Source organism: Cygnus olor, chromosome 1, assembly GCF_009769625.2.
Source record: "Cygnus olor isolate bCygOlo1 chromosome 1, bCygOlo1.pri.v2, whole genome shotgun sequence".
In the NCBI taxonomy this organism is placed as follows: Eukaryota; Metazoa; Chordata; class Aves; order Anseriformes; family Anatidae; genus Cygnus; species Cygnus olor.
This window is the reverse complement of record NC_049169.1, coordinates 124947281-124974043: the sequence shown is the minus strand read 5'-3', so window position 1 is coordinate 124974043 and position 26763 is coordinate 124947281. Positions and strand designations below refer to the sequence as shown.

The following is a 26763-nucleotide window of genomic DNA, read 5'->3' as shown; positions in this document are numbered from 1 at the left end:
GCTGCACTGAGAGAGTAGTGGTCAGTGACTCTATGTCCAGGTGGAGGATGGTGATGAGTGGTGTCCTTCAGGGGTCTGTCCTGGGACCAGTGCTGTTTAATAGCTTCATCAATGACATAGACGATGGGATTGAGTGCACCCTCAGAAAGTTTGCAGATGACCCCAAGATGAGTGGTGCAGTTGGTCCAATGAAGGAAGGGATGCCATCCAAAGGGACCTGGACAGGCTGGAGATGTGGGCCCACGTGAACCTAATGTGGTTCAACAAGGCCAAGTGCAAGGTGCTGCACCTGGGTTGGGGCAATCCCAGACATGAGCACAGACTGGGGGAAGAACTCACTGACGGCAGTCCTGCACAGAAAGACTTGGGGGTTCTGGTGGACAAAGCTCAACATGAGCCGGCAGTGTGTGCTTGCAGCCCAGAAGGCCATCTGCATCCTGGGCTGCGTCAACAGAGGAGTGGCCAGCAGGTCAAGGGTGGTGATTGTCCCCCTCTGCTCTGCCCTTGTGAGGCCCCACCTGGAGTGCTGTGTCCAGCTTTGGGGTCCCCAGCACAAGAAGGATGTGGGGCTGTTAGAGCGGGTCCAGAGGAGGGCCACAAAGATGATCAAGGGGCTGGAGCACCTCTCCTATGAAGAAAGGCTGAGAAAGCTGGGGACATTCAGCCTACAGAAGAGAAGGCCCTGGGGTGCCCTCATTGCAGATTTTCAATACTTAGAGGGGTCTTATAAAAAAAGAGAGCAACTTTTTACTCAGGCAGATAACACAGGACAAGGCGGAATGGTTTAAAACTAAAAGAGGAGAAATTTAGGTTAGATGTTAGAAGGAAACTCTTCACTCAGAGGGTGGTGAGGCACTGGCACGGGTTGCCCAGAGAAGCTGTGGATGCCCCCATCATTGTTCAAGACCAGGCTGGATGGGGCTTTGGGCAACCTGATCTAGTGGGTGGCATCCCTGCCCATGGCAGGGGGTTGGAGCCAGGTGATCTTTACGGTCCCTTCCAACCCAAGCCGTTCTATGATTCTAATAGGTATGCACTTAGTTTCAAAAGTGGACCACAGCCAGCTAAAATGAGAAGATGTTTTTGTTCTTTTTTCCAATTCTTTCTTTCAGTACGTTAGCAACTACCATAATTATGAAGTAAACCTTTTTACTACTGCTGTGAGCAATCTCCTTAATCCTCCTTAGTCGCTTCTTTTTAATCAAATGATTGCAGGTAAGTAATGAAGCATAAGCAATACTATTAGTAACTAAAATAGAAAAAAGTGTGACAGAGTTTAGACCCTTGGATAAGACAACTGTACTTCCTTTTTATGAAACAGTTTCAAATGGAAACAGGACGACAGAAAACTTATTTGTAATTTTTTTGTGAATATATATTAACTATTCTGGGAGAAATTAGAACTGCCCCCACCCCTTCCCTTCCTACCCAGCCTCTAATTTCCCTCTCTCACTGTGGCTGCATAGGGAAAACTTGAACGTATCATGTCAAAACACTGAGAATGTTTACTGTACAGTGCTTGATTTAACTCAGTGACCACTTGTCACCAGTTGACGGGTTTGTCCAGGTTGAAAAACTGCTACTGTTAAAGGAAACATGATAACTGCCCAGTAAAATTACTCAGTATGGCTGTAGATCGAGAAGCAAACATATCTATGTGGAAAGGCCTACAAAACGGCCGACACAGAGCTGATGACTCTCAACTTAGCATCCCATTTCTACAACTTAGAGCAGTTAGCAATGGAGGAGCTAGAGCATCAGAAATTTGGCAGTGTTACTTGGCACACTTGTGTTTGCTGAGCATGTTGCCGATAAGCAGGAAGGGTTCTAAATAAGACATTAAATAGGAAGGAACTGAGACTGAAAATGGCTCTTTATTAATTTTTAGAATTTGTTTGCATGTAAATTATCAGAAAGATAGATGCAAACATTATTAGCCATTCTGACCTACAGCCACACCAGGTCTTCCTGACTTGAGGGACACACATAGCTGGTATTATACAGATTGACTCTTTTTAAGAAAACCTAGATGGAACCTTGATAACCAATGCCAAGTAAGAAATTACTAGCATGTATCTTTGGAACTAACCCAGTGACGGCTAGGTTTGAGTAGAATTTAGGAGGATATTTCAGCAAAAGCCATGGCCTTAATTTGCTTTTGCGAGGGCAAAGTCAGATACAGCAAGGTTACCTACTGCTGAGGGACAAACACTAGAACAAGCTCTAGGGAAAAAAACATAGAAAAAAAAAAAAACAAAACGCTGGACCACAGGTAAAATTAGTATCAGAAGGGCTCTGTTCACAGGACCGTGGAACGATTGAGCTATAAACTTTTATATGCAAGCTATATTCCATCTCTGTATTAAATCTGACCCAGACTAATCTCTAATTAAGTCTGAAATCCTATTGCTTACAATGTATTTTTTCTTTTACCATTTGTGTACTCTACTCCAAAAAGTGCAAGTCACAAAAACATTTCTGCAAACACGTTAACCCATGTTTCTACAAGGTGGTGCAAGTACATTTATTTTATCTGCAGTTTTCAAGCCTGTTCTGCCCTTGGACTCCTCTGTTAGATGCGAGAGCAGAAATGGCTGTGAGTATCAGTTGTAAACATGGCTTCCTTTCTGGCAGCTCAACAGATGGGAGTTCCCCTCTTCCTGACCATACCAGGGTGTTTGTGGCCTATTGGTCGGCGTCAGAAACGTTAGTGGTTGGGGTTAAACTTAGATCACGGCTGTATCGGGACAAATTGTTTCTCCTTAATAACTCAAAAGCTGCAGGTATCTGACTCTTGAGTAGCAGGGAACAACGGGATAAAGGTGCAGTGGTTATATGCAGACAGGGTGAATGACCAACAATGACCAGACAAGAAGTTAAGCTTCAGGCTTTCACAAAACATCTGGGCATATGCCTTTCAACGACATCATAGCTTTTCTGATGTCTCTCCTTGCAATGACCTAACACATGGATACGCTGAATTTTCAAGGATAATGTTCCATGTATTCAGGACTTCCATTCCACATGTGAATGACTGATTTAATGTCCATCCTTGGAACCAAAAAGCTTACAGTGTACTGTGCTGTTCATTATAAACACTTTAAATTTGTTGGAAAAACTCCTTAAAAACACAGTCACTGAAGTTGGAAGGTATTCTGCAGATCGTCTGGTCCAACTCCTACTCAGAGCAGGGTCAGCTACAAAGGGTTGCTCAGGGCTTTGTCTAGTTGGGTTCTGAGTATCTCCAAAGATGGAGAACTCACAATCTCTCTGAACAACACGTTTCACTGTTTGACCAACCTCACAGCCATTTTCTTTTCATGTTTAAATTGAATTTCCAGTATTTCAATTTGTGCCATTGACTCTCATCGTGTCACTGAACGCCACTGAGTAGTGACTGGCTCCCTCATCTTTACCCACCTCATCAGGTATTTATATATAAGCATAAAATCCCCCTGAATCTCCTTTTCTCCAGCCATTCTTTCTGAGCAGTCCCAGCTCTTCCTCTTTCCTCATGTATCAGATGCTCCAGTCCTGTAACTGTTTCAGTGGCCTAGCTTCTATGAAAGTATTACATAATATAAACTATCAGAGGCATGTTCCAACCAAGGAACATAAGTAAACATAAGTAAAACGTAAGTAAAAACAACACTTTGAACGTATTTTTTTCACTTTTCTATGAGATCTACCTTGCTGTTGATTACGAATTAATAAAGACCTTTTTCTGCTCTTGTTCCTTTAGCTTCTTCCATTCTAACAAGAATATTAACTTATTTTATAGCAATATCATACTTATGGTCAAGATTAATAACTGTTTTTAAGGTATATATTTTAGGAAACTCTCCTGCAATACAGATTGGGCTGATTCTACAGTAGTTAAACTATGACCTTCATAAAATGAAATAAATTAACTTTTGAAGTATTGTGGTCAAAATTTGCACTGTTCAGGATACATGTTTACCATATACTACACCAAAATAAACTATAAGCATTTCACAAGCATCAACCAAATTACTTTTTAAGCTTGTGCGCTAAGATGGGAAACTAGTGTGTAAAACTGCAGCTGAGTCAAAACTGAACCCCAAGCCTCATTCTCAGCATAAACACTGCACGGGTGCTGTTCAGGGCCAGATAAGTCACATTTGCCTGAGCTGATAAGTGCAACAGTCCGTTTACTTCCAGTTTACTTAAATGGCTAAAACAGCACAAGAAGTAGTCCCCTCGAACCCTGACCCCACAATTATGTGAGAACTCCAACCAAACTGAATGTACCTACTCATTGCCATGAGGTTGCTCATGGTACGTATATTCTGGTGCCTTCAACGCTTTAGGTTGCATATTTCATGGGTCAACAGTGATTATTTTCTTTTTAAAAAAATAAAATAAAATGGGGTTAAGTTTTAGGGTAAGGACTAGAAGACACTGCCAGCCAAGCACGCTGGATGTGACAGTACCTCCTTTCAAATTCTGTACAGTCTATGAAAGGAGACCTCCCCCCCCCCCCTTATTTTTTTCGCTTTTTTTGTTTCCTCGGCAGGAGCCGCGCCGGGCGGGCCGGGGCGCCATGGCGGCCTCTTACATAAGTGCCAGCAGCCCTGGGGGAAGCGCCGTTCCCATCACGTGTGCGGGAGCCACTTTTCCTCGCCGAAAATCTGGGGCTCGGGCTGCGCCCACCCGGCCCCGCTGCTTTGTTATCGCTATTATCACCGCTGTAGTTGTTATTGTTGTAGTTGTTATTGCTGTTGTTGTTGCTGTCAGTGATAACGGCGGCCTGCAGCCGCACCCCGCGCTGGGGCGACCCCGGGCCCCGCGCCCCCCATGCCCGAGGCCCCGTCCCCCCCACGGCTTCTCGCCGGGCGCCCCCCGAGCCCGCAGCGCGCAGCCCGCAGCGCTCGGGCCCGCACCCCGAGGCCGGGCCGGGGCCTGTCGGCCGCGGGAGGCCGCGGGCGGGGAGGCTCGCCATGGAGGGGCCGGGCCGTGCCGGGCCGGGGGGCAGGCAGCGGGGTCCCCGGGGCCGCCGCTCCGCTCGGGGGGCGCCGGGATCGGCCCGGCGGCGGAGGCGGCGGCAGGAAGAGCCGCGGGGAGCGGAGCGCGGCCGCGCCGCCTCGCCTCGCCTCCCCCCCCGCCTCGCCCGGCGGAGGCCCCCGGCCCGCCCGGCGGCCCCGTCCCCGGCGGGCGGCCGTCCCGAGGCGGCGGGGCGGCGGCGGGCGGCGGCGTCGCGCTGCCTTCCGCCTTTTCCTGGGTCTCTCTCGGGCAGTGACGTGACGTGCTGACGGCGGGCCCGGCCCGGCCCGGGGAGCTTGGCCGCTTCCACTCAGCTCCGAGCTCGGCCCCTCCCTCCCCTCCCGCCCGCCCGCCCCGCCGCAGCCGCCGCCGCCGCCGCTGCCGCTGCTGCCGCCGCCGCGCTCGGCCCACTCGCGCCGAGAGAGGCCGCGCCGCGCCCAGCGCCGCCGCCCGCCACCCGCACGGTAAGCAGCCCGCGGCCCGGCCCCGCCGCCCGGCCCGGCCCGGGCCTTCCCCTGCCCGCAGCAGGCCGCGGCGCAGGCCCCGAGGAGGCCGCAGGTAGGCCGCGACAGGGCTCCGGCAACCGAGCGGGCCGCAGGGCCCCGGCCGCCGGGCTCCGGGCGCCCGGCGCGGCCCCGGGAGCGGGGGGCGGCGGCGCGAGGGCGGCGGAAGCGGCGGGGGGCGGCCGCGGGCCCGGGGGGAGGCGGGCGAGGTGGGTGCCGGGCCCCGGGCCCGGCCGAGGGGGGCTCGGAGAGCGGCTGGAGGAGGAGACAAAATGGCGGCCGCGCGGGGGGGGGAGGCGGAGGGCGCCGGGCGCCATCTTGAATTAATCGCTCGCCACAGCCCGCGCCTGGCGCAGGCCGGGCCGGGCCGGAGGGGGGAGCCCCTGGCCCCGCTCGTCGCGGCGCCGGGCCGCGGGCTCCGCCGAGGGACAGCCGCCGGGCTGCCCACCCCCGCCGCCCCCCCGCTCCTCCGCCTCTGCCTCCTCGCGGCGGAGCTCGGCGCTTTCCGGCCCGCGGCGGCTGCCTGCGCTGCAGCGCCGGGGCTCCCGGCCGGGACGGCGCCCGCCGAGCTCGCTCCGCGACCGCCTGCTCCTCCGGGAGCCGACCGCAGCGGGACCGCGACGGAGGGAGGGCGGGCGGCAGCCTTCGGTGCCCCTCGCCCCGCGAGAAGGCGCCTCCGGGGCACCCCCGGGTGCCCGCCTGGCCTCCTCAGTGCCGGCTGTCCCTCAGCTGCAGGGCGGGAAGGAGTTTCTGAGGGGCTCCCGGGGCCGGTTATTCCCTAATTTAGGTTTTGTCGGGCTGTAGCTTAGGCGTCACCCGATGCCCAGCATCTCTATGAAATCTGGAGAAGGCCTATTTTCTTTTTTCCTAACCAGTTTCTGCGAATACCCACGCCACTGAACTACAACAAAGAGAAAAAAAAGACTTAATTTTTTTTTTTTATCACTTTTCCCAAATCGCAGTGAAACCAGCAGTGCGGATCCTCCTGCCAAAACGGAGGGAGACGCGTAAAGAAATAAACGGCTAACTGATTACACCGTCGCATTTGTAACATTGTTTTTATTCTTCCATTTATTCACCCGATAATGGTGGGGGTCATTTCCAAGATGAGGGCCAGGCGATGCAGAAGGATAATTTTTAACCTTTCACGTGTGTGTGATTGAGAGCGTGTGTGTACACTGCATTCTCCAGAAGTGGGTCATGTAGGGAGAGTTATGACACTGCAGCAGTGATGGAGGCTGAACCCACAGCAGCCTCGCTCATAACCACCACAAAGCTTCGGGTAGCTCGAGGCTCCAGCCCAGTTGGGACATACGAGGCGTGCTGCAATTCTTAATGTGGTGTAGCAAAGCATGATGAGGGGCTCGGCTGTAGCTGTGCTCTTCGGTGTTTTTAGTGGAGGTAGGGGCTGGGGCTGCTGGGTGAAAATGGGAAATTTCACTGTTCTTTGCCTTTTTCTGGGATGGGTGAGAGTTTGCTGTGCGGGTACTTGTTTTTTGCCTCTGATTGCAAATGAACACATACACTGTTCTTTCTTTAGGCAGGGGGAGTATATTTCTGTATCAAAAGGATGGCTTTTCTGTGGTTTCCCCTTTTTTCATTTCTTTCCCCCCCCCCCCCCCTTTTTTGTGAGAAAGCAGAAAAAGTGATAATTTCTGGGGCATATTAAAGATTTTTCTCTTAAGTAACTATTTTTAAAGTTGCTCTCTCTTTAAAATGTAACAGCTCATCCGTTTCTTCTTATTTCATCTTGATTACCTTGCTAGGCCTATTAAGTCAAGGATATTTGTGTGGCAAGACTATTTCCAATGTCTGCATTGCTTTTCTTGACTGATTGTACTCAAGATCAAATTTATGGAAAATACCCTATTTTATTTTAGGAGGTTGCTCTATTGCTAATGGCTTAATACTATTTCTTCCACAAATACATGCATACATATATATATATATATATATATATATATATATTTGTCCTTCCACTTAAAAATATTGCCTTGACGTTCATGAAATCAAAACCAGCCAAGTCCCTGAATAAATACATAAAAATCAATTTGTAAGAGCTACCTTTACAAATTGAATTGGGTGTATTTCAGGGTTATATTAATTTTAAATCCGCGTGAAGCTGACAGACCCAAGCCAAGTAAAAGATGTAGGTGCTTGGTTCTTTGCAGAGATAAGAAACTCAGGGGACCGGTGCCTTGGCTTTTCCCATTCTAGTGGCAGTTAGAAGAGCAGTTCCCGAATTACAGTGATTTGAACAAAGAGCCATGTAGATTTGGCCATTGAGAAAGGACTAAGCGTAGTCCTTCTGGGCACCTGCTTCTCTTCAAGAGTTTCGGTTCCCAAACGAGAACTGGAAATTGCTTCTGTCTGCTTCATTGCCAGAACCTGCTCCTGAGGTAAGTGTCCACTGGAATATTTTGGAAGAACCGAGAGGAGTTTCTGCCCTTCTTGAAATCTTGCAGGAAAACAAACTGCTGCTATTGCTTCTTAACCTCATGATATCACAGAGCCTAGGGCGCTTGCCAAGGAATTTGAAGACGTTTTGTGAGAAGTGAGAAGCTTTGGTGTTTTTTGAGTTGCAGAAGAGTGGCTTCATCGCAGAGCTGCTGGCTGGTGCAGAGCCACTGGGGATAACTTCCTTTGTGTGGCTGAATCTGGGGCCGCTGTGCTGGTCCACTGATCAGAAGAGCAAGCAGGAAGAGATACAGTGTTTTCTCATCTGCCGTTTAGAAAGTTCAAACCCTGAAATGCTTTCAGGAAATGTTTAGAGATTATTTTTTTCCATCCACAGACAAATGCCCTAATGCATTCTTAGACTGCAGATTTTGATTTAGGCACCTTTATCAATTTAAACAGTTTACTTAAATTGTTCTTTAAATGCCTGCCTCTTTTGGTCTTCTTCCCAAATTACATTTCTGTATGAGGGAGGGGGTCTGTGCCCTAGTGGAGCAGTTTTACGGCTCTGCACATGTGTAGAGCTTTGTGTACGTGATTTTTTTTGGCTGGAACTGTGTACAAAAGTTCATTATGAGAAACCTTATTTAGCAAGAAACTCGTTCAGATTTTTTTTTCTTTTCCTTCTTTTGAACAAGTACCAAAGCATAAATCTGTGGCCTTTTAAAGACTCAGTCTTGAAAACTCACTTGCCTGGGAAGCTTCTCCAGTAATTTTTGGAGAACATGAGCCTTCGTTTTGCATAACATTATGCCCCTGTTGGTGAAAAGAGCTGGCTAATACAGAAGAGACCATGCTGGTATGCAGAATATGCAGTTGAAGGTCTGCTGGGCTGTCTCTGCTGGTGGCAGCGTCTTTATGAAGTTGCACCATCACGAGCACCACAGAGACTTGCTGGTGTTAGCAGCTGGCGCCTGGAATCTGGGCAGCAGCGAAGAAATAGTGTCAGTGGGCTCCTTCTAGAAGCTGGGACATAGTGGTGGCAGCCTCTGGGTCTCACGGAGGAAGAGAGAGACAAAAGGAAGACGAGGGAGAGCCTCAGTAATAGGGAGAGTGAGGAATTTGGGGAGAGGTTAGGGTAGAGAAAGTGCATGCATGAATCATAAGAAGTAGGAATTTGTGGTGGCGTGCTGGTCAGGTGGGTGATGAAAGCAGGAAACAGAGAAAACGAATGCCAGTTCCTCCAGTGGCTCATGGTGAACTGACACTTCAAGCTGGTTGGGTTCCAGCTGATCAGAGGCCAACATGTATGATAATACAGTCCTCAAAAGCACAGTCAGAAAGAGCGTCCTGACTTTTCCCAGGAACCTGGACAGCGAGCGCTAGCTTCTGATGTGGGCCTGAGGAGAGGGGCGGTGTGTTTCCACCAACCCTTAGTCAGTCCCCCCAGTCTCTCCCAAAAAATCTGTGAAACACAGGTATAATCTTAGCTACAAATTTTGGAGTAGCATGGTCTTGTGTAAATGATGAGAGTATTTTGTAGTTGTAAGCTGGAAAGATTAAATGAGTGGGTGAGAAGGTAATGAATGTCGTACAGGTACAGAGATGCAAGAAGTTGGAGAAGGAGTAACAGAAAAGCTAAACACTGAAAACAACTCAAAAGACAACATCATTAGAAAAGAAATTTGTAATGGTTGACAAGGCGCGTACTGAGTAGATAGAAGTAAACAAATTTGGGCATGAATAATTCTTGCTTAAATGACTGTATGAATCCTTCTTACTCTGTTCTTTTTTCTTTGGCCTGGCAGAAGTTGATCGCCGTCAGTCAAGCTATATCTTATATCTCAGGCTAAGAAACACTTACTTTCTGCTCTTAATCCTTAAAAAAAAAAAAAAAAGGCATCTGCATGAATAGATATTCCTGTTCATAATAGTGAGAGTCTCTGACAGAAAAGGTTGACATCCAGAATAATCGCAAGGTGATTTATGTCCAGCTGGACACCACAGCGACCTGTTAGCACCACTGTCTTTAGAGTACAGGGGCCTTACAAGTGAACGCCACACAAATATGGAAATCCTTGGAAAATTATTATACTGTGGCTGTTTTTCCTGTAGTTCAACATCTGGCTATATTTCGTGATCACTTTTTGAAAATTCACCTTCTCACACCTAAATTAGGTGGTTAACTGTGAAGAGTTGAGAAGTTGAGCTAGAAGAACGATGAAGTCTAGAAAATATTTGCTACAGATTACAGCTGTAGCTTTGCATTTTGGAGTAGGTTTTTTTTTATTTCTTTTGTATATAGCAATTATCCCCATAAAAAATAATGCAAATGTCAGTTGACACAATTTTGAAAAGGGTATGATTCTTGTGAAAACCTTGGCCAGAATCTTAATCTTTTTTCTAGGCCTTTTATGAAGGTATCACGGACATGGGGAGATTTCTGTCACTGAAAAATGGTTAGAGGAAGGAGAATTGCTGAAGTCTGTATTGTCTGCTTGTACAGAAACTTGGGCAGAAACAGAGCAGCAAGCTGTTTTTGCCTCTTGCTGGTTCAGCACTTAATAGCTAGTTGTCATTAGTGCAAGGGACTAGTCCAAGTTCACCTTAGCTCACATTTTACCAAAGTAGGTTTGCCTTTTCCTAATGATAATACTTTTATATAAACAGCAAAATCTAGATTGGGGTTTCAGATCTACTTGGTATTTTGACTTTGTAGTATCGTTTGGTTCTTTTGTTAAGAAGATTGAAAGCCTTTATGCTTTGAAGAAAAGTTGACATTCTGTCCATAGAAACTTGGTAGAATTTGATGATTTGGTAATTCGAGAATTTGGTAATTTTTGAGAACCAGTGATATTTTAAATATAAAAACAAATAGGTACTTTGTCTTGAGGTTGGTGTTTTTTTAAATATTCACACACATGAGATTTGAAAACCCATGGTGTTATATTCTGGAACCAGTTTGCATTAATGATTTCAATCCCTCAAGTAGCATAGCAGTAACTTCCTCCTGACTGTCCGAGTTTATGAACACAGGGGCATCAAAAGTGGTGTGCGTTTCAGAGTGCTAGCTGCCTGCCTTTAACTTTAACCTTCTCAAGATTTGTTGTTTTGAGAACACTGTATCCCCTGCCATCCCAAAAGACTTGGGTGTGAACTTGCCTAGACGTTGTCATATATTTTTTTTTCTTTGTAAGGAAATCACATTTCCGTATCCCTTTATCAGCTTTTTCTGTGTTTTCTGTATTTCTGGTGTTTTGACAAGTGGCCTGGGATAGTCAGAGGTTACACTCCTCATACTCTGCCATGGGTGTTTGGTGGTTTAGAATAGTATTTCTTGAATCCCAAGTGGGTTTACTCTGAGTGATATCTGGGCCATCTTCAAGTCAAGAGGTGTCCTCTGTTCACTTCCATATACCCCAAGTTCCAGCTTTTCCTACAATGAGTATTGTATGGGCAGAGGCAACCTTCTTAGCATAATACTTGTGAGCTAAATAACTTTTCTTCTTTACCTTCTACAGACACTGTGACTGATGAGAGTTAAAGGCCATGGATGAAGATGGGCTTGAATTGCAGCCACATGAGCCAAATGCGTTTTTTGATCCAACAGGTCTGTCAGGAGATAATACGTAGATAAGACTGTACACATGAGATGCTGTTGACTGTAGTTTATGTTGTCTTTGTTTAAAGGTGCTATGCTAATTCAATGCTTTTTGTATAGAGTAGTCACTTGAGATTTTCGGCTGTTTTCATTACTCAGAGCAATATAAATGAGCTACCATTCTGTGAAGTAATAATTATTTGGATACTGGGGGAGATCCTAAAAACTGGTAGCCTTTTGTTCATTACGTTGTTCATCTTGTTAGTATCTACTGACAACGTGCTTTATCAGCTCCTGTTTATCTGTCTGTCTTAATTGCTTATAGGCTATTACGGTGGTTTTGCTAAATGGCTGCATAGTGTAAAAGTTGAAGTAAAATAGACGCAATTTCAATATTAACCACTTCACGTGAGTTAGTTTTACGGTTTAAACATTGTTTTAATTATGTTTTTCAGGAGCTGATGCAGCACATATGGACGGAGATCAGATTGTTGTGGAAGTACAGGAAACAGTATTTGTTTCAGATGTAGTCGACTCAGATATAACCGTACATAATTTTGTTCCTGATGATCCAGATTCTGTAGTAATCCAAGATGTCATTGAGGATGTTGTTATCGAGGATGTTCAGTGCCCAGATATTATGGAGGAGCCAGACGTATCTGAAACTGTCATTATTCCTGAACAAGTGCTGGACACAGACGTAGCTGAAGAGGTTTCTTTGGCTCATTGCACTGTCCCAGATGATGTTCTAGCTTCTGACATAACAGCAGAAGCAATGTCAATACCAGAACATGTACTGACGAGCGAGTCAATGCATGTACCTGAAGTTGGACATGTAGAACATGTAGTTCATGATAATGTTGAAGAAACAGATATTGTCACCGATACTCTGGGAACAGATGTTGTTTCTGAAGAAGTTTTGGTGGCAGACTGTGCATCAGAAGCAGTGATTGATGCCAATGGAATCCCTGTGGAACATCAAGACGAGAAGGGCAACTGTGAAGATTACCTGATGATTTCTTGTAAGTGTCTGGGTAAAGCCATCGAAATTCTTACAATACGGGTTTGGGTGATGCTTGAAATACCTGAGCAAAGGCTTACAACAGAACCAAAACCAGATTTCTATATTTAGTGAAGTGCCAGTCTCACAAATGTACTCAAATGGAGGTATCTTTAGGAATGTGTACCAGCTAAAAATTCTGGTGAAGCTAATGGAGAGAACTACTGGCAAATGCACGTCTGATTATAAGCTATTTCTGTAGCATTTTGTGGCGTATAAATAACAGAGTAAGAATTCCTGTAAAGTAAATGCCATATACTTACTAAGAAGTGAAAGAAAATAAATGTGACATTGTATGAAAATGCATTTTTATGCAGGTTACTAAAATTACTGCCAAGCCATTAAGAAAACCAAACGCTTACTTCATGGAAAAGGGAGTCAGAAAATTGTTTTTTGGAAGCCTAAACGACAATTCGTTGTCTTTGTCTTGTTATTTCGCCCCCCTCATAGATACAGACAACAGTATATTTTTCTTTGCTTTTTAAGATGTTTTCTCTTCTTTTCTTGATTAAGTAAAGGACAGAGGTATGCTGCTAATAAAAAGAGTAGCTGTTGCTGCTCGTAGCTGAGAAGCAATTGTGAATATCTTAGTCTTCCCTAGAAACAGTGGCACAATTCATTCGAATCCTATTTCAGAAGGCTTAAAGTAGAGGGTGGGGAAAAAACACAGCATATTATCAATCCTTTTTCTACTGAGGATATCCGTTAGTGTGAAGTGGAGCTTATTCTAAGTGTGTTACATATTTGAAGTATGTTACCTATTGTAATGTTTACTTGGTACAGCACTTGGGAACATCAGAGTGTCACTGCTGAACGTTTGTTTGTCATAGAAATAGAAAAGCTTTGTTAGGCTGATTTGTTTAATTGCCATTTCAGGCACTTCAGTTTCGTCTAGCATTAAATGACTCCATTGATGAGGCATACTTTATGCTCTGCTTCAGTTACCTGTTTTTGTTTTTGTTTTTTCCCATGTTTTTCTTTTGCTTTGGACACTTCTTTCGAAATGTATGATAATTTAATTTTATATTCTGTGCTTATGGATTTTAATGTTGCTTCTCCTTACCTAGGATCACTGCATTTCTTAATTTATCATCTCTTGAGTTCCTTGCGTAACCTTGTGCAGCCATGTTTTGAGTTTATATGAGGTACAGTTAATTCTCTATTATCTGGGAAAACAATGAAATGGGATAATGCAACATATGGATAACACAAAATATTGTAAAACTAAGCTGTAGGAACATACTGAGATGAAATAGAGGAGGGATCAGGGATGCTGCTCCCTGAAGTGATATTTATTCAAACTAATAAATGCTCTCTGTGCAGTTTGGTACAGCTGTAACTTTCTAATTCTGGTCCCCACTTAGGTCAGATGAAAGCAGCTCAAATACCTGCAAGCACTGCAGCATAGTTAGGCAACAAAGTGGATAATCCACCCATGGAATTGAGACCTGACTGTGTAAGGGCTCTGCTGGTGATCCTTAACCTGTTTCTTATCCTTGACTGTAGCTCTTTAAAATGCTGTTGCTCCTGCTTCTCTGCTCACCCTCCCCCTGCAGGTTAGCATCCTGCAGCATGGACAGCAGCAAGGCCGCTGTCGCAGGATCCCTTCGCAAACTGTGGTCTGCATAAATTTAAGGGAGAGGGCCGGATAGGTACGCGGCCCCTTCAGCCATTGCCAGCGTAGCCTCTTGCAGAGGGATGAGGACTGAAGTTGTGGTAGACGCCATGTTGCATGATCCCTAAAAAGCCCAGCCAGCTAGGAAGTCTTCTCAGGCGTCGTACCTGCTGCCAACAGGTGGTAACTGACAGAAAACACGAGAAGGTGATTGTTCAGTTGTGCTGGGAGAGTCTCCATTTTCAGTCACGTGTTCCTGCATATGGATTTCTGCAGTTTGATACCTTATTTAGCATTAAACTCCTCCTGATAGTCTTGCAAAGTACTTTCTCTAGATTCAGGACCTTAAGCAAGCCAGCGTTTAAAACGTTCATTTTATTACCAAACATGCGTCTTCGTTATTTGTGTTTAAAATGTTAAATATGTGCTACAGTTCATTTGAAAGGGAAGTTCCCTATTACCACCTACTGTGTTTAAAGCCTGCATAACGAGTTCTTCTAGTTGCAAAGTCAGAGGCTAGTGCCTTCCTGTCAAGCAGAGACAGTCTTTCCAAATAGTCCCTTCGTTGTGTGGAAAATATCATCTGAATTCATTTCCATTTTTTTTGCATCAGCAGTATGTGTGTTTATTGATCTTTTCTGTTGACTGTCTCGGTTCTTCAGTTGCCCTCAGTAGTAGGTGGTTTTTAAAAGGAAGTAAAATCAACACTGGTTTTGATTTTTCCATCTTAACCTGTACGCTCATGCTCGGTTCTGGCAGAACTCCTGTGACTGCTAGGGCAGATGTTGGAGTGTACTTCTGTCTGCCATTACAGCACCCACATGTAGCTGCTTCCCAGATCTGGGACTTAGACTCTGTTCTTCAGGATGTTTTTGCCTGTCTTCTTTTATCTTGTCACTTGGAAAGCGGGCAATGACACTTCACATTCTTTCTGTGGCCGTAGGCTTCTCAGCCTGTATTCTCCTGTGGAAATTAGGCAAAACCTTTTTGCTTTCTTCTTCCTATCTTTTGGCTTTATTTAAAAGTTTGCATTTTTGTTCCTGATGTGTGGAGCCTACACAGATTTTTTTTTCAAATAGGATCATTTCTGTAGTTTTATCCTGCAAATACCTGTTTTGAAATGACTAATATATATCTACTTTCTTAAATGTTGTCTTTCTGCCTCCTTTCTTGGTTTCACACTGTTTGGTCTCTTCAGTGAGTACCGTCCCTTTGAGTTCCATTCTGGGACTTTCCTTCAAGAAACTGGGTAGTTTAATGTTCCTTTTCCTGTTCAGATTTAATTTAGTTTCTACATTTCTATATCTTTGTTTCTTTTTTTTTTCATTTTCAAGATACTGTTTCTTGGCACAACTTATATTATCACTTGTCATTTGAAATACCTGTTTTCATGCATACTTTGTCTTTGCCCTCAAGCTTCTTTTTGTGGTCTGTGGTGGATTTGGGACACTTAGAGCAGGGCTGAGGCGGGTATTTGTTCATTCAACAGAGAATGCAAACTGCTACTAATTAGTAGCTTGAAAAGGTTTGAAGGAGGTTTGATAAATTGGTTCTTCTTTCACGTAAGGCATAACAAGCCAGTTCATGGGGATTGCCCATAACGTTTGGTCAGGAAATGATGAATTGTGTTCTGGCTCATACTGTTCCCAAATGTTGGGTAGCAAATCTTAAGGTTTGTAAAATCATCTCTCCCTAAGTGAAACGGTAACAGTGAGATTAGCTAATGTTTAGCAAAACCAGGAAAAAACAGGACTTGCTAATGAAGGAGAGTAGTGCCATATGATGGAAACTAAGGTTTTTGCTTGTCTGATTTGTTTTCAGTTTGGCAAAATGGGATGTATCCTCTGGCAGGAACTAGTTCCATAAGACAAAGAAGTTGTACTCTGGTGTACTTGTATTAATTGAAGTAAAAACAGTGAGGCACAAAGGAGGTTTGATAAATGGAGCCTGGAGAGAGGGAAGGGTAGCCTGGCAAAGTTCAAGCTGGAGTTTTAGGAAGTTATGCGATGTTTCCAGACACAGGGGATATGCCATGTCCATACCCTTACTTTGACTGAGTTAAACATGTCTGTCCTTGTTGGACCTGAACTAACACTTTCCATTACAGGAGTCAAAACCTGGGCTACTCAAAGAGGTATAATTATAATAGTCTTTTCATAGGTCTAGATGAAACGTATCTGTCCTCGTCCTTGGATAACACAATTAAGTTGAAAGCATCGGATCTGACCAGCAAAGCCATAATGTTCTTGCCTGTGTTACTGCTATACAGTAGACTTTTAGTCAGGAAAACAAAATGTTTTTGTTTGCTCTTTTAGCGTAAGTAAATACCTCGCTCTTTTTCCCTGGAGGTTCTTAAAGATGCAGGAAATCACATTTTTCTTTCTGTGAAGCAGAACTTGTTGCTGTGCCTTCTGCTCAACCATCAGAAGGGCACCAACAGTTAGTGCAGCCAAAACTGCTCAGGCAGTCCCCATGAGAGGTGAGGGAGAGGAGAGTTCCCTTGGTCTGGGAATGAGCTGGTCTCAGAGCTTGGTCCCTTGTGTGGTCTGGGGAGAGTAGAATGAGGATGGGTGTTAAACACTAAGGAAATGCTCCACTGATTGCTACCCTGAGGGGCATTCCCTCTGTAATGGGAATGGCATTAAAATCAAAATAGAACAGATTTCTGTTTTCCCACAGGTTAGGAAACCTGCTTGGCCATTAAAGAAATAACTGGTCAGTAAAAATAACTTCTTTAGTGTACCAGGAATTCTTTGCAATCAAGTGAAGTACAAGTAAAATGTTTGTATCACAGATAACTGAGCAGTTTGTCTGGGGAATACAGCGTGCTTTTAATCTATTTTGGCAAAAACGGGATGCTAAGCAGTGTCCTTTCTCATTAAGAATGGCTAAATAGGGTTGTTTCTTTTCTATGCAGACAAGTATATTGGAATAATGCTAGTCGGATTTTTTTTTCTAGTACTTGAAAAGTAATGGCCTCTTATAAGCTAAACTAATACTTTTAAGGTTGGTCAGGTTGGGTTTTTTTGTGTGTTTTGTAGTTTCCAAGACTAAGAATTTAAGAAAATACCAGTTGTGCATGGGTGAGATGGGTTTCTGTGGGATCCCTTGATGGGCTGTGAATTTGAATGAAAAATTTGAACATCACCAGAGTTTCAGTTTCAAACACTGATCGGTCAGTTATTTATGAATCATTTTCTCTGGTTGTGAGAATGAGATATGTGGAGAATGCAGAAACATAGGGAAAGTGTTAAATAGAAATCAGGTTTCATAAATGCTGCCAGAGCATAAATGAATCAATAGAGATAAATGCTCATATATCCATAGGACAAAATACTATGGAAGTAGTGCTTTGTGTGATAGATACCCCTTTTCTTTTGCCTCATTTATCTCTTCTTTTCTCTGTTCTTCCTTTTTCTTTCCACCCCATTTTTCTTCCTGCTACCTATTTGATACTATACTGTGCAAATACTACTACCTTTTCAAGTCCTTCAAGGACTTTATTTTTTTTCCCTTTTGTATGAGGAAAGTTGGCCTAGTGCTTCTACAAATCAATTTCATCATAATTTAATGGTGCCATTAAAGAGTATTTAAACTAGTTTTGAAAATACAGTTGGATATAGAGGGAACTCAGGGATAAACAAACTAGAAATTGTATAAGGATTTTTTTTTAATCATGTTTAAAAGGTGACTTTGAATCTTGGAGAACTTATTTCAAAGGCTGGAGCATATTTTTAAGATCTAGAATTCTTCTGTTGTGTGAATGTTATCAATGGATACTTCCATACATACTCTGTTTTTGTTGAAAGAAACCAGCCCGTTTCATATGGTGCGTGTAGGTTTGTTTTGTCTTTAATTGCTTCAGCCGTAATTTTCCTTCCTTGAGCCTGTTCCAGCATCAGTTGAACTTGGCGGCAGACTTCCCCTTTGGCTTCAGCAGTGTAAAATCAGTCTACGCTCATTTGAAAGCCTTCCAAGTACACGTGCGTGACACTGGGAACAGCCAAGTTGAAGGAGAACAACTACATACACCTAGTGCAGGAACCAGAGCAAGTTTTCTTTTTGTCAGAGTTCCAGTGACGTTTGGCGTTTCATGCCTGTGCCAAAGAATTTATAAAAGTCTGCTCGATAACTGAATATGTGTACTGTAGAGCTATGTTAATGTGATTCAGAATAACATCTTAAGGGTTTTACTTTTGAAATACTTCGGGGTTCAGCTACAGGATGTTATGGTGTCCCTTGCCACAAAATCCTTCTTTAAATATTGTACTACTCCATACATTCTGTACAGTGGCCATTGATCGTGAACTTGGAATAAGAACATTAAAGGTTTTTCTGCTGCCGTTTTTGTGAGGAGAGGGGGACTAATTTATTTTAGTGTTCATGAATTTGTTTAATGTTGTTCATATTTCTTCATGAATAATGATGCCTCATTGAGAAATGATACTTAAGTACAGTTGCATTTCAGCCACAAGACAGAGCACATGCTAGCTTATTTAATTTAAAGGCTAGTTTATTGACCTCCTGGCAGGAAAGCAATTGTAATAATGTTCGGAGCTTGCATATTTTATTTTATTTTTAGGTAGATCCTCAAGTGAATAGAGGAGTTGCCAAGGTACTGAGTTATGCAAGCTGTGATGTAGTTATGAGGATAGTTTTGTGAGTGCCAGTAGAGTGAGCATACTGCGTTATTGATTTTGTATGTGCTAGGCATGGTAGTCAAAAATGCCGCAGCAGTTATTGGACAGTTCTTACACTTCTCTTTAGTATAAATTGGACACGTTGTTGTTATGAATCAAAGTTAAACGTGGCTCTGATGGAGCCATACCAGCCTCCAAAAGTAACTTAAAGAAAGAACAATAAAGTGACAGATTTCAAAAGTGTGTTGTCACATTACGAATTCTTAAATAATCTCAACACTGTGAGAAAATTCTGGAGCTTTTGGAGTTGGAAGATTCTGTAAAGGTTTTGAAATACTGGAATTGATTATGTCAGTGCATATTTAGTATTTTTTCTTGAAAGCCCAGGCTTGGTAAAATAAGACGGTGTATGTGTGTGTGCACGTGCCTATGTAGAATGTGTCTTATAAATCAGAAATGTGTTCCTTAGAAAACTGGCTGTTAGCCACGCTTACGTGGGAGGCCCAGGCAAGTTACAGCAATTCAAATTGCACTGCTGAGAGGAAGAGAACAAAATTGGAGATGATAGTCAGGAGAATGTATATGGCTACACTATAAAATGCAGTGCAAGTCCCTGTTGGTAAGGGTGCTGTGAGCAATTAATTAGGTTCACCAGTGCTGCAACGTCATGGCAGTGCTTTGAAACTGTGAGTGGATGAGAAGAGGTGGAGGTTTTTCATCTGGGTTTCCCCTCTAGTCAGTAGAAAAAAGCGCTAATAACATCACCTTGCAAGGAACCGGGTTGGCCTGGCGGAAATAGTACCACTTGCACTAGAGACGGGGTTCAAGAACAGGTAATGCTTTTGAAAAGAAGCAGATAACGTCTTGTTAGATGTGAAGGAGAAAGCGCCTAAAACTGAGAACAAGTAAAATGATGCCACAGAGTAAGTACTAACGTGCTGTTTCTTGCTACCACCGTCTTGCTGCAGATCACTGTTTCCCTATTAGTGTTGCCTGGTGTGGTGCTCGTGCTTCTAGTCACATCACTGCAGCGCTCCCGCACTTCCCCCTTAACTAGAAGATACGGCTTGAGTTTTATGTGTTTATTGTTGATGTCAGTGATATGAGAAAAGTATTTATGGGTAGGTTCTTTATCACAATGTAACTTCAAACTGCTTCCAACTTTGAGTAATAAAATAATAAAGTCTTTCATGAGTCTGTCTGTATATGACTGGGTAATTGTAATAACTTGTTTTTGTAGTGGATGATGCCGGTAAGATAGAACACGAAGGTTCTGCTGAAATTACCATGGAGGCAGAGTCAGAAAGCGGCTCTTGTAAAGTGGATGGCATTTGTCCAGAAGTCATCAAGGTCTATATATTCAAAGCAGATCCTGGAGAAGATGATTTAGGTAAGACGTGCTCATTTTAGAATACTCCAACCTGATACTTGAAATCTCGCATAAGTAGAGATAGTGGTTTCTCTCAAGTCATCTGTAAGGAGCTGTGGGTCTAAACGCTCAAGATTTGCAACCTTTTGGTTTTTGCAATTTAGAATAGAATTTGAACAAAATGTATTAAAATACTTTGTTCTGGTTTTCCTAATTAGGGGGCACGGTAGATGTTGTCGAGAGTGAGCCAGAAAATGATCACGCAGTTGGCTTACTTGATCAAAATAGCAGTATTCGTATTCCAAGGGAGAAAATGGTTTACATGACTGTAAATGATTCTCAGCACGAAGACGAAGATTTAAGTAAGTAGGTGGCTTTCATTTGGGAACGGGGATTTTCACTTTCAACAGTACAGTGTTCTTACTAATTTTTTCTTGATTTCTTTTTTTCTTAGATGTTGCGGAAATAGCTGATGAGGTTTATATGGAAGTAATTGTAGGAGAGGAGGATGCAGCAGTGGCCCATGAACAGCAAATTGATGACAACGAAATTAAAACTTTCATGCCCATAGCATGGGCAGCAGCTTATGGTAAGTAACATTCAAAGAATTCTTCCTGGCAACACTACAGCAAAGTGTCGGGCTTTGGTTTTGGAGGGTAGAGGAGTATCTGTGCTTTTTGTGCTTGTGCTTCTTGTTTAAGAATGGTTTCTTGGCATAATGAGCCTTAAAATTAAAAAGAGAAGAGGGGAGAAGCGGTAAAGCAGGCTTCTTTTTATTGCTATTTTAATAGGCATTTTCCTTCATAGTGTCAAGATGTGGAAGGGGAGGTACACAAGAATTCAGCTGAAAAATTGCATCTCAAGTACATTTGTCCTTCACAGTTTCAGGACACAGAAAGTGTTGGCTAGGGAATAGAGCTGAATATTTTTATTTGGAAAGGAAAAAGCAGATGGGAATATGTAGGATTCAGTGTAACAGTGAAAAGCAACACTGGCCTCTAGCTTGATTTAAGTGTTTTCTAGGAGGAACATATACATATGAGATTTCACTGATGGAAATAACTAATTAATGAAAAATAAGCTGGAGGGATAGATCTCAAAATTATAGAAGAACCTTGAGAATATTTCTAGCATGCAGAACTGTTTTTTGTGAGCATTAGTATCTGGGCACCAACTGGTGCACAAACTGATTTCCAAAACTTACATAAGCTTAAAAACTTACATAAGCTGGTAGAGCAAAATCTCATCTTAGAAATGTTTCTGTATTGCCCCCATCCTCCAAAGCATACTTTGAGTAAGTGAAGCAGAAGAAATACTGGAGTGGGGGACAAAACTCAGGTTATGTGTCTGTGTGATGTGAATTTTGGTAACGGTGCCAGTGAACAAATGACAGGGAAGTGCTGAGAATGCATCATGGGTCTCAAATCATAGACATAAGTCAAGGGAGGGCAAGATCTCAAGGAGTAGTGTGTGTTGAAAGTTGCTTAGGGGATGGATATTAACACCCAGAGCCTTGCCTTTGGCCATATACTGGTGAGCATAGCTTCAGTGTAGAGGAAAGGACAGAAGCCAGGTTGAGTAGGAACACAAAATTAAATTAAGAGAACAGTTGTAGACAGAGCGTTCAGTGACTGTGGAGAAGGAGGATAAAATGGAGCAGACTACTAAGAACAAAGAGGTGGAATTGCAAGTGGAATTTAAGAATGTGGGAAACAGTAGAGTGCTCCTGTTATCAGAAGTAAGCAACCTACCATGCAGCATGAGAGATGGTGGGGAAGGGAAGAAATAATGAAGCAATGAAGGCATGATAATGGCAGAAGTTTGACAGAGGTTTGTTATTTGCACTTCTCAGAACTCTCCTGCACTTCAAGAGGTATTAAAGGCTGATAACAAATGGGATCTTAAATGTTGGATGTGTTTTGTTGCTATATTGTAGCAAAGCCCCATTCCACTGTGCTTTATATTCCAGCAAGTTCTGCCATTTTATTCCAGTATTAGAAAATGTTTCAGGCCTGTTCTGTGTTACACTTAGAAGGACTCGTCATGCATCTGTTGCAAATTGTAACTGCTCTGTGTAAGATGTGAAATTTCTTTTTGTTTTCAACATTTATGTCACTCACCATGTTTACTGTTCAACACTTGAGCTAGCACGTAGATCAGAATCTCCAGGCTCTGCACATGTCTGTTCCTGGCTCTGACTCTTCTTATATTCAAGCATGAATATTCATTCACAGCGCTCTACAAAGGGAACAGCTATTGAGCTTCTTGCGCTGTCTTCCACTTGAGTCTTCTGTCTCGTTTGTGTGCTCTTCTTTGACTAGGAGCTGTTGTCTTCTATTGATTCAAGTAAATACTTGTCCACAACATTTGTTGTTAAAATTTACTTAGGCTCTTAAACCACTAATGTTAAACTAATTGCCAGTAAGTACCTTCCCAAGTATATGCATATATTTACTTGGAATTCTTGTGTTTGTTTTATGTCCTGTGATACCATTTGTGTATTAAACACAAAGCTCTGTGGGGTAAAGATTGTTTCCTTCTTTGTGTTAGACAATACCAAGCATGTTCTTTGTTATCAGAGGAAATAATTTGTGTTAAAATTTTAGGTGTGCAAATAGTATGTAGTGTATAGTATTTGTGTGCAAGTTTATGGGCTGTTGAGAAGAACTCATTGATCACGGTTCCTGTTTTGAAATTTGGTGTGTGAGGAGCTTTGGTAAGCGGAATTCAGATGTCCAGAAGCGACTGAGAGCACACAGGAATGTATTCAGGGCTGAGAAGACCATCAGGCACCAGAAATATTGTGACATTTTTGTTTAGTGATGTTAGACACTTTGGGCACAATTGTCAATCAAAGGAATGCAAAAAGTGCTGCACTTAAACTCTTTGTGAAATAGAAAACCCATTTACTCCTAAAAATTGTGTACTCCTGTAAATTATTTTTACAAAGCCAAGGCTTCAGGGTTCGTAATACCAATTATTTGGAATTATAACAAAATCATAAGTTCCATACAGAGCAGTTTTTTGACTCATCCTGTATGTTGTTATGGTTTGATTAAATGTCAAGGCAATTGTTTATCGGTTTTTTAATTATCATTGTAGAGTTTGTTGCTCAAATAATCTCCATTGTGATGACAGGGGGTAACTTTTTAACTTATCTTGTTAGGTAATAATAGTGATGGCATTGAAAGTCGGAATGGCACTGCAAGTGCTCTTTTGCACATAGATGAGTCAGCTGGACTTGGGAGACTGGCTAAGCAAAAACCAAAGAAGAAAAGGAGGCCTGAGTCTAGGCAGTATCAAACAGGTGGGTAGTAGCTGTCTGCGTTCTCATTCATGTAGGTACTTACCCATAAACAAATGTGGTTTGCTGAGAGGGTGTGCAATTTATTTAAAAAAAATATTTTGCAGATGACTTTGTTGGCAACACTTCTACATCATAGATGTGTGTAAAAATTCAAAAAAAATTAAATATAGTTGGTGTGGATTGTGGGTTTAGGGTTGTTTTTGCTGTTTGCTTCTTAGGGAAACTATGTCAAGGGATAAGAAAAACCCCAGTGTCACAGCAAAAGGTTAAAAACTGTTAAACTTGACTTGCTACACTAATTTTAATGTTTGTTTAATGTAACTTTTTTAAAGGTAAGGTTAGACAGATTAACAGCACTCTGTAATAGTACTTAAAAAAAACTTTTTGTCTTTATTGAATTACACAGAACAATATATTTCATTACACCAGCTCAACTAGTGACTGGAAAATCTGAATGTTATATGTTTACATTAGCCAATGTAAATTCTATGCCCTTTCGTGTTTTAATTGTGAAACAGATTGTCTTGATGTTCACTCCAGTGTTCTTGCTTGCATCCGTAAGAACAGATATGCTGTTTTAGCATTATTTGGTTTCTGCTATTACTGTGTTATGGTCTGAAGGATTTATTTGGTCTGATAAAGTTGAAAAAACACATGATTTTTTTTTTAATAGCCCTGTTTTAAATTATACTAAAAGTTTCTTTCCAAATCATGGCTTAACTGTAGGAGTTCTGTTTTGTCTAGCTCTGAACTAGTAAACCTGGCAAATTTAATTTTAAAGTTTGCTTTTTCTATTTCCAGCTACCTACTCAGTTCTCCTAAAACATTTTTGGATAGGAGAGCTTTTTAGCATGCCTAGACAAATTCAGGATAAACAAAACAGGCTGATGGATCAGTGCAAACAAGTTCCAAGGCTTTGAGGTGTCTGTCTGTGAAATGTGTTCTCATTGATGCCTGCTTGATACCTCTTCAGATTGTAACTGTGACAGATGGCACAAGAAGGAGGTGTTAGTTTTGGGGACATGTGAATTGTAGTCAGTGATAGGTGATTAAACTGCCAAATCAAACTTGATCTGCAGATTCATGGAAAGGCAGAGATGATGATGTGGTATGCTTACTATATAATACTCAACAAGCATTCTTTGTGCTAGCATAGGTTTCTGCATGAATTCATTGCGTGAACTCAGAATTCTTTAAAGTAGAATTACTTGAGGTGAAGAACAGTTGGGTGATGCTTTGGTTGTCTCTATCTAAAATCAGTATTTTCTTTCTCCTGATGATGATAATAAATCTAAATACTAATTCTCTTCATTTTTTCTACCTAGCCCAGTGACAAGCTTGGTTATTACATAGTATAGTGTGCGTGTCTGACTTGATCTCATGTAGCAATTCAGCTTAGAGTTAAGGTTGAAATAAAAAATTCACTGAAGTATAATATTGATGAAAGTGGGGTTTTTTTGTTTGTTTTCCAGCAATAATCATTGGCCCCGATGGTCATCCATTGACAGTCTACCCCTGTATGATTTGTGGAAAGAAGTTCAAGTCTAGAGGTTTCTTGAAAAGGCACATGAAAAACCACCCGGAGCACCTTCTTACTAAGAAAAAATACAGATGCACAGACTGTGATTACACTACGAATAAGAAAATAAGTTTACATAACCACTTGGAGAGTCATAAGCTGACCAACAAAACAGAAAAGCTTATTGAGCGTGATGAGTGTGGGAAAAGCTTCTCTCACGCAGGAGCTTTATTTACACACAAGATGGTGCACAGGGACAAAGGAGTCAATAAAATGCACAAGTGCAAATTCTGCGACTATGAGACAGCAGAACAAGGATTACTGAATCATCACCTTCTAGCTGTCCACAGCAAGAACTTTCCTCACATTTGCGTAGAGTGTGGCAAGGGATTTCGTCATCCGTCGGAGCTCAAGAAGCACATGCGAATCCACACTGGTGAAAAACCCTACCAGTGCCAATATTGTGAATACCGATCTGCCGACTCTTCTAACTTGAAAACTCACGTAAAGACTAAACACAGTAAGGAAACGTCGTCCAAGTGCGATATTTGTTTCCAGACTTTTACAGATACCAAAGAGCTACAGCAGCATACACTTATGCATCAAGAAAGTAAAACACACCAGTGTTTGCATTGTGACCATAAGAGCTCAAACTCGAGTGATCTGAAACGACACATAATTTCAGTCCACACAAAAGACTATCCTCATAAGTGTGATATGTGTGATAAAGGCTTTCATAGGCCTTCGGAACTGAAAAAACACGTGGCGGCTCACAAGGGTAAAAAATTGCACCAATGCAGACATTGTGACTTTAAGATTGCAGATCCGTTTATTCTGAGTCGCCACATACTCTCAGTTCACACAAAGGATCTTCCATTCAGGTGCAAGAGATGTAGAAAGGGCTTTAGGCAACAAAATGAGCTGAAAAAACACATGAAAACACACAGTGGCAGGAAAGTTTATCAATGTGAGTACTGTGAGTATAGCACTACAGACGCCTCAGGCTTCAAACGGCATGTTATTTCCATTCATACAAAAGACTACCCTCACCGTTGTGAGTATTGCAAGAAAGGTTTCCGAAGGCCTTCAGAGAAGAACCAGCACATTATGCGGCATCATAAAGATGTTGGGCTGCCTTAAAGTCTCTTTCACAGACTTATGGCTGGAATTGTAAAGGAATTTTGCCTTTCAGGCAGTTAGCTTATTTTAAAGCCAATCACCTGCGATCACCCACCCACCCACAAAAACAAACAAAAAAATAACAAAAAAAACCATACTGTGCATTTGATTTGTTGCTGTATAAAAATAGGATTATTGCTTCTAGTTGACTTTTATACCTTTTGTTCAATAGCGTGTTCTGAATTCTATTCAGTTTGTTTAATAAATGAAGAAAAGATGGCAACAATAAAGTTGCATTTAATAAAGTAAACCCCGTCTCTTAATGAATTTTTCAACCGTAATGGTTTATTTAAGTATATTTATCTTACTGACCTCGTTGATACTCACAGTGTCCATGTTAATGCAGTTTTGTCGTGAATTTTAAAAATATTAAATTTCTCTTGCTAAAATTGTCAGAGGTGTGTATGAAATGGGGAATTGTGATGCTGAAGATAAAGTCACTAGGGCCCACCTAATTGTCTTGTTTTGACTATACAGACTGTGGCAAGTTAACTATTTTACGTTTAAGGAGTTACACGTCTAACTTTATTGCGGAAAACTATTCTGCGTTTTAATTCAGGTTTCAAAGA

At 42.5% G+C, this 26763-nt stretch overlaps 1 protein-coding gene and 1 long non-coding RNA gene across 4 annotated transcripts; one reads left to right on the top strand and one right to left on the bottom strand.

The window, feature by feature from the left end:
* Window positions 1–2505: 2505 nt before the first annotated feature.
* LOC121057437 lies at window positions 2506–4867 on the bottom strand. Its single transcript, XR_005813791.1, has 2 exons — window positions 4277–4867; window positions 2506–3560 (listed from the first exon to the last, which is right to left on the bottom strand). It is a non-coding gene; the product is annotated as an uncharacterized LOC121057437 (long non-coding RNA).
* ZFX (zinc finger protein X-linked) lies at window positions 3516–26763 on the top strand. 3 transcript variants are annotated; one of them, XM_040531627.1, is made up of 8 exons: window positions 3516–4299; window positions 11426–11514; window positions 11961–12527; window positions 20061–20210; window positions 20408–20551; window positions 20644–20778; window positions 23356–23496; window positions 24969–26763. In XM_040531627.1, exons 2-8 carry the CDS (start codon window positions 11454–11456, stop codon window positions 26153–26155), a joined length of 2385 nt encoding a protein of 794 aa, XP_040387561.1. In that variant the 5' UTR covers window positions 3516–4299; window positions 11426–11453; the 3' UTR covers window positions 26156–26763. The 3 variants fall into 3 exon arrangements, with proteins under 3 accessions (XP_040387561.1, XP_040387551.1, XP_040387542.1); XM_040531617.1 differs by lacking the exon at window positions 3516–4299 and adding an exon at window positions 5166–5468; XM_040531608.1 differs by lacking the exon at window positions 3516–4299 and adding an exon at window positions 6141–6908.

Coding starts and splice junctions, on each gene's coding strand:
- ZFX (XM_040531627.1), top strand. CDS start 11,454: ATGGATGAAGATGGGCTTGAATTGCAGCCACATGAGCCAAATGCGTTT. Junction 11,515..11,960: donor TGCGTTTTTTGATCCAACAG/GTCTGTCAGGAG, acceptor TATGTTTTTCAG/GAGCTGATGCAGCACATATG. Junction 12,528..20,060: donor AGATTACCTGATGATTTCTT/GTAAGTGTCTGG, acceptor TTGTTTTTGTAG/TGGATGATGCCGGTAAGATA.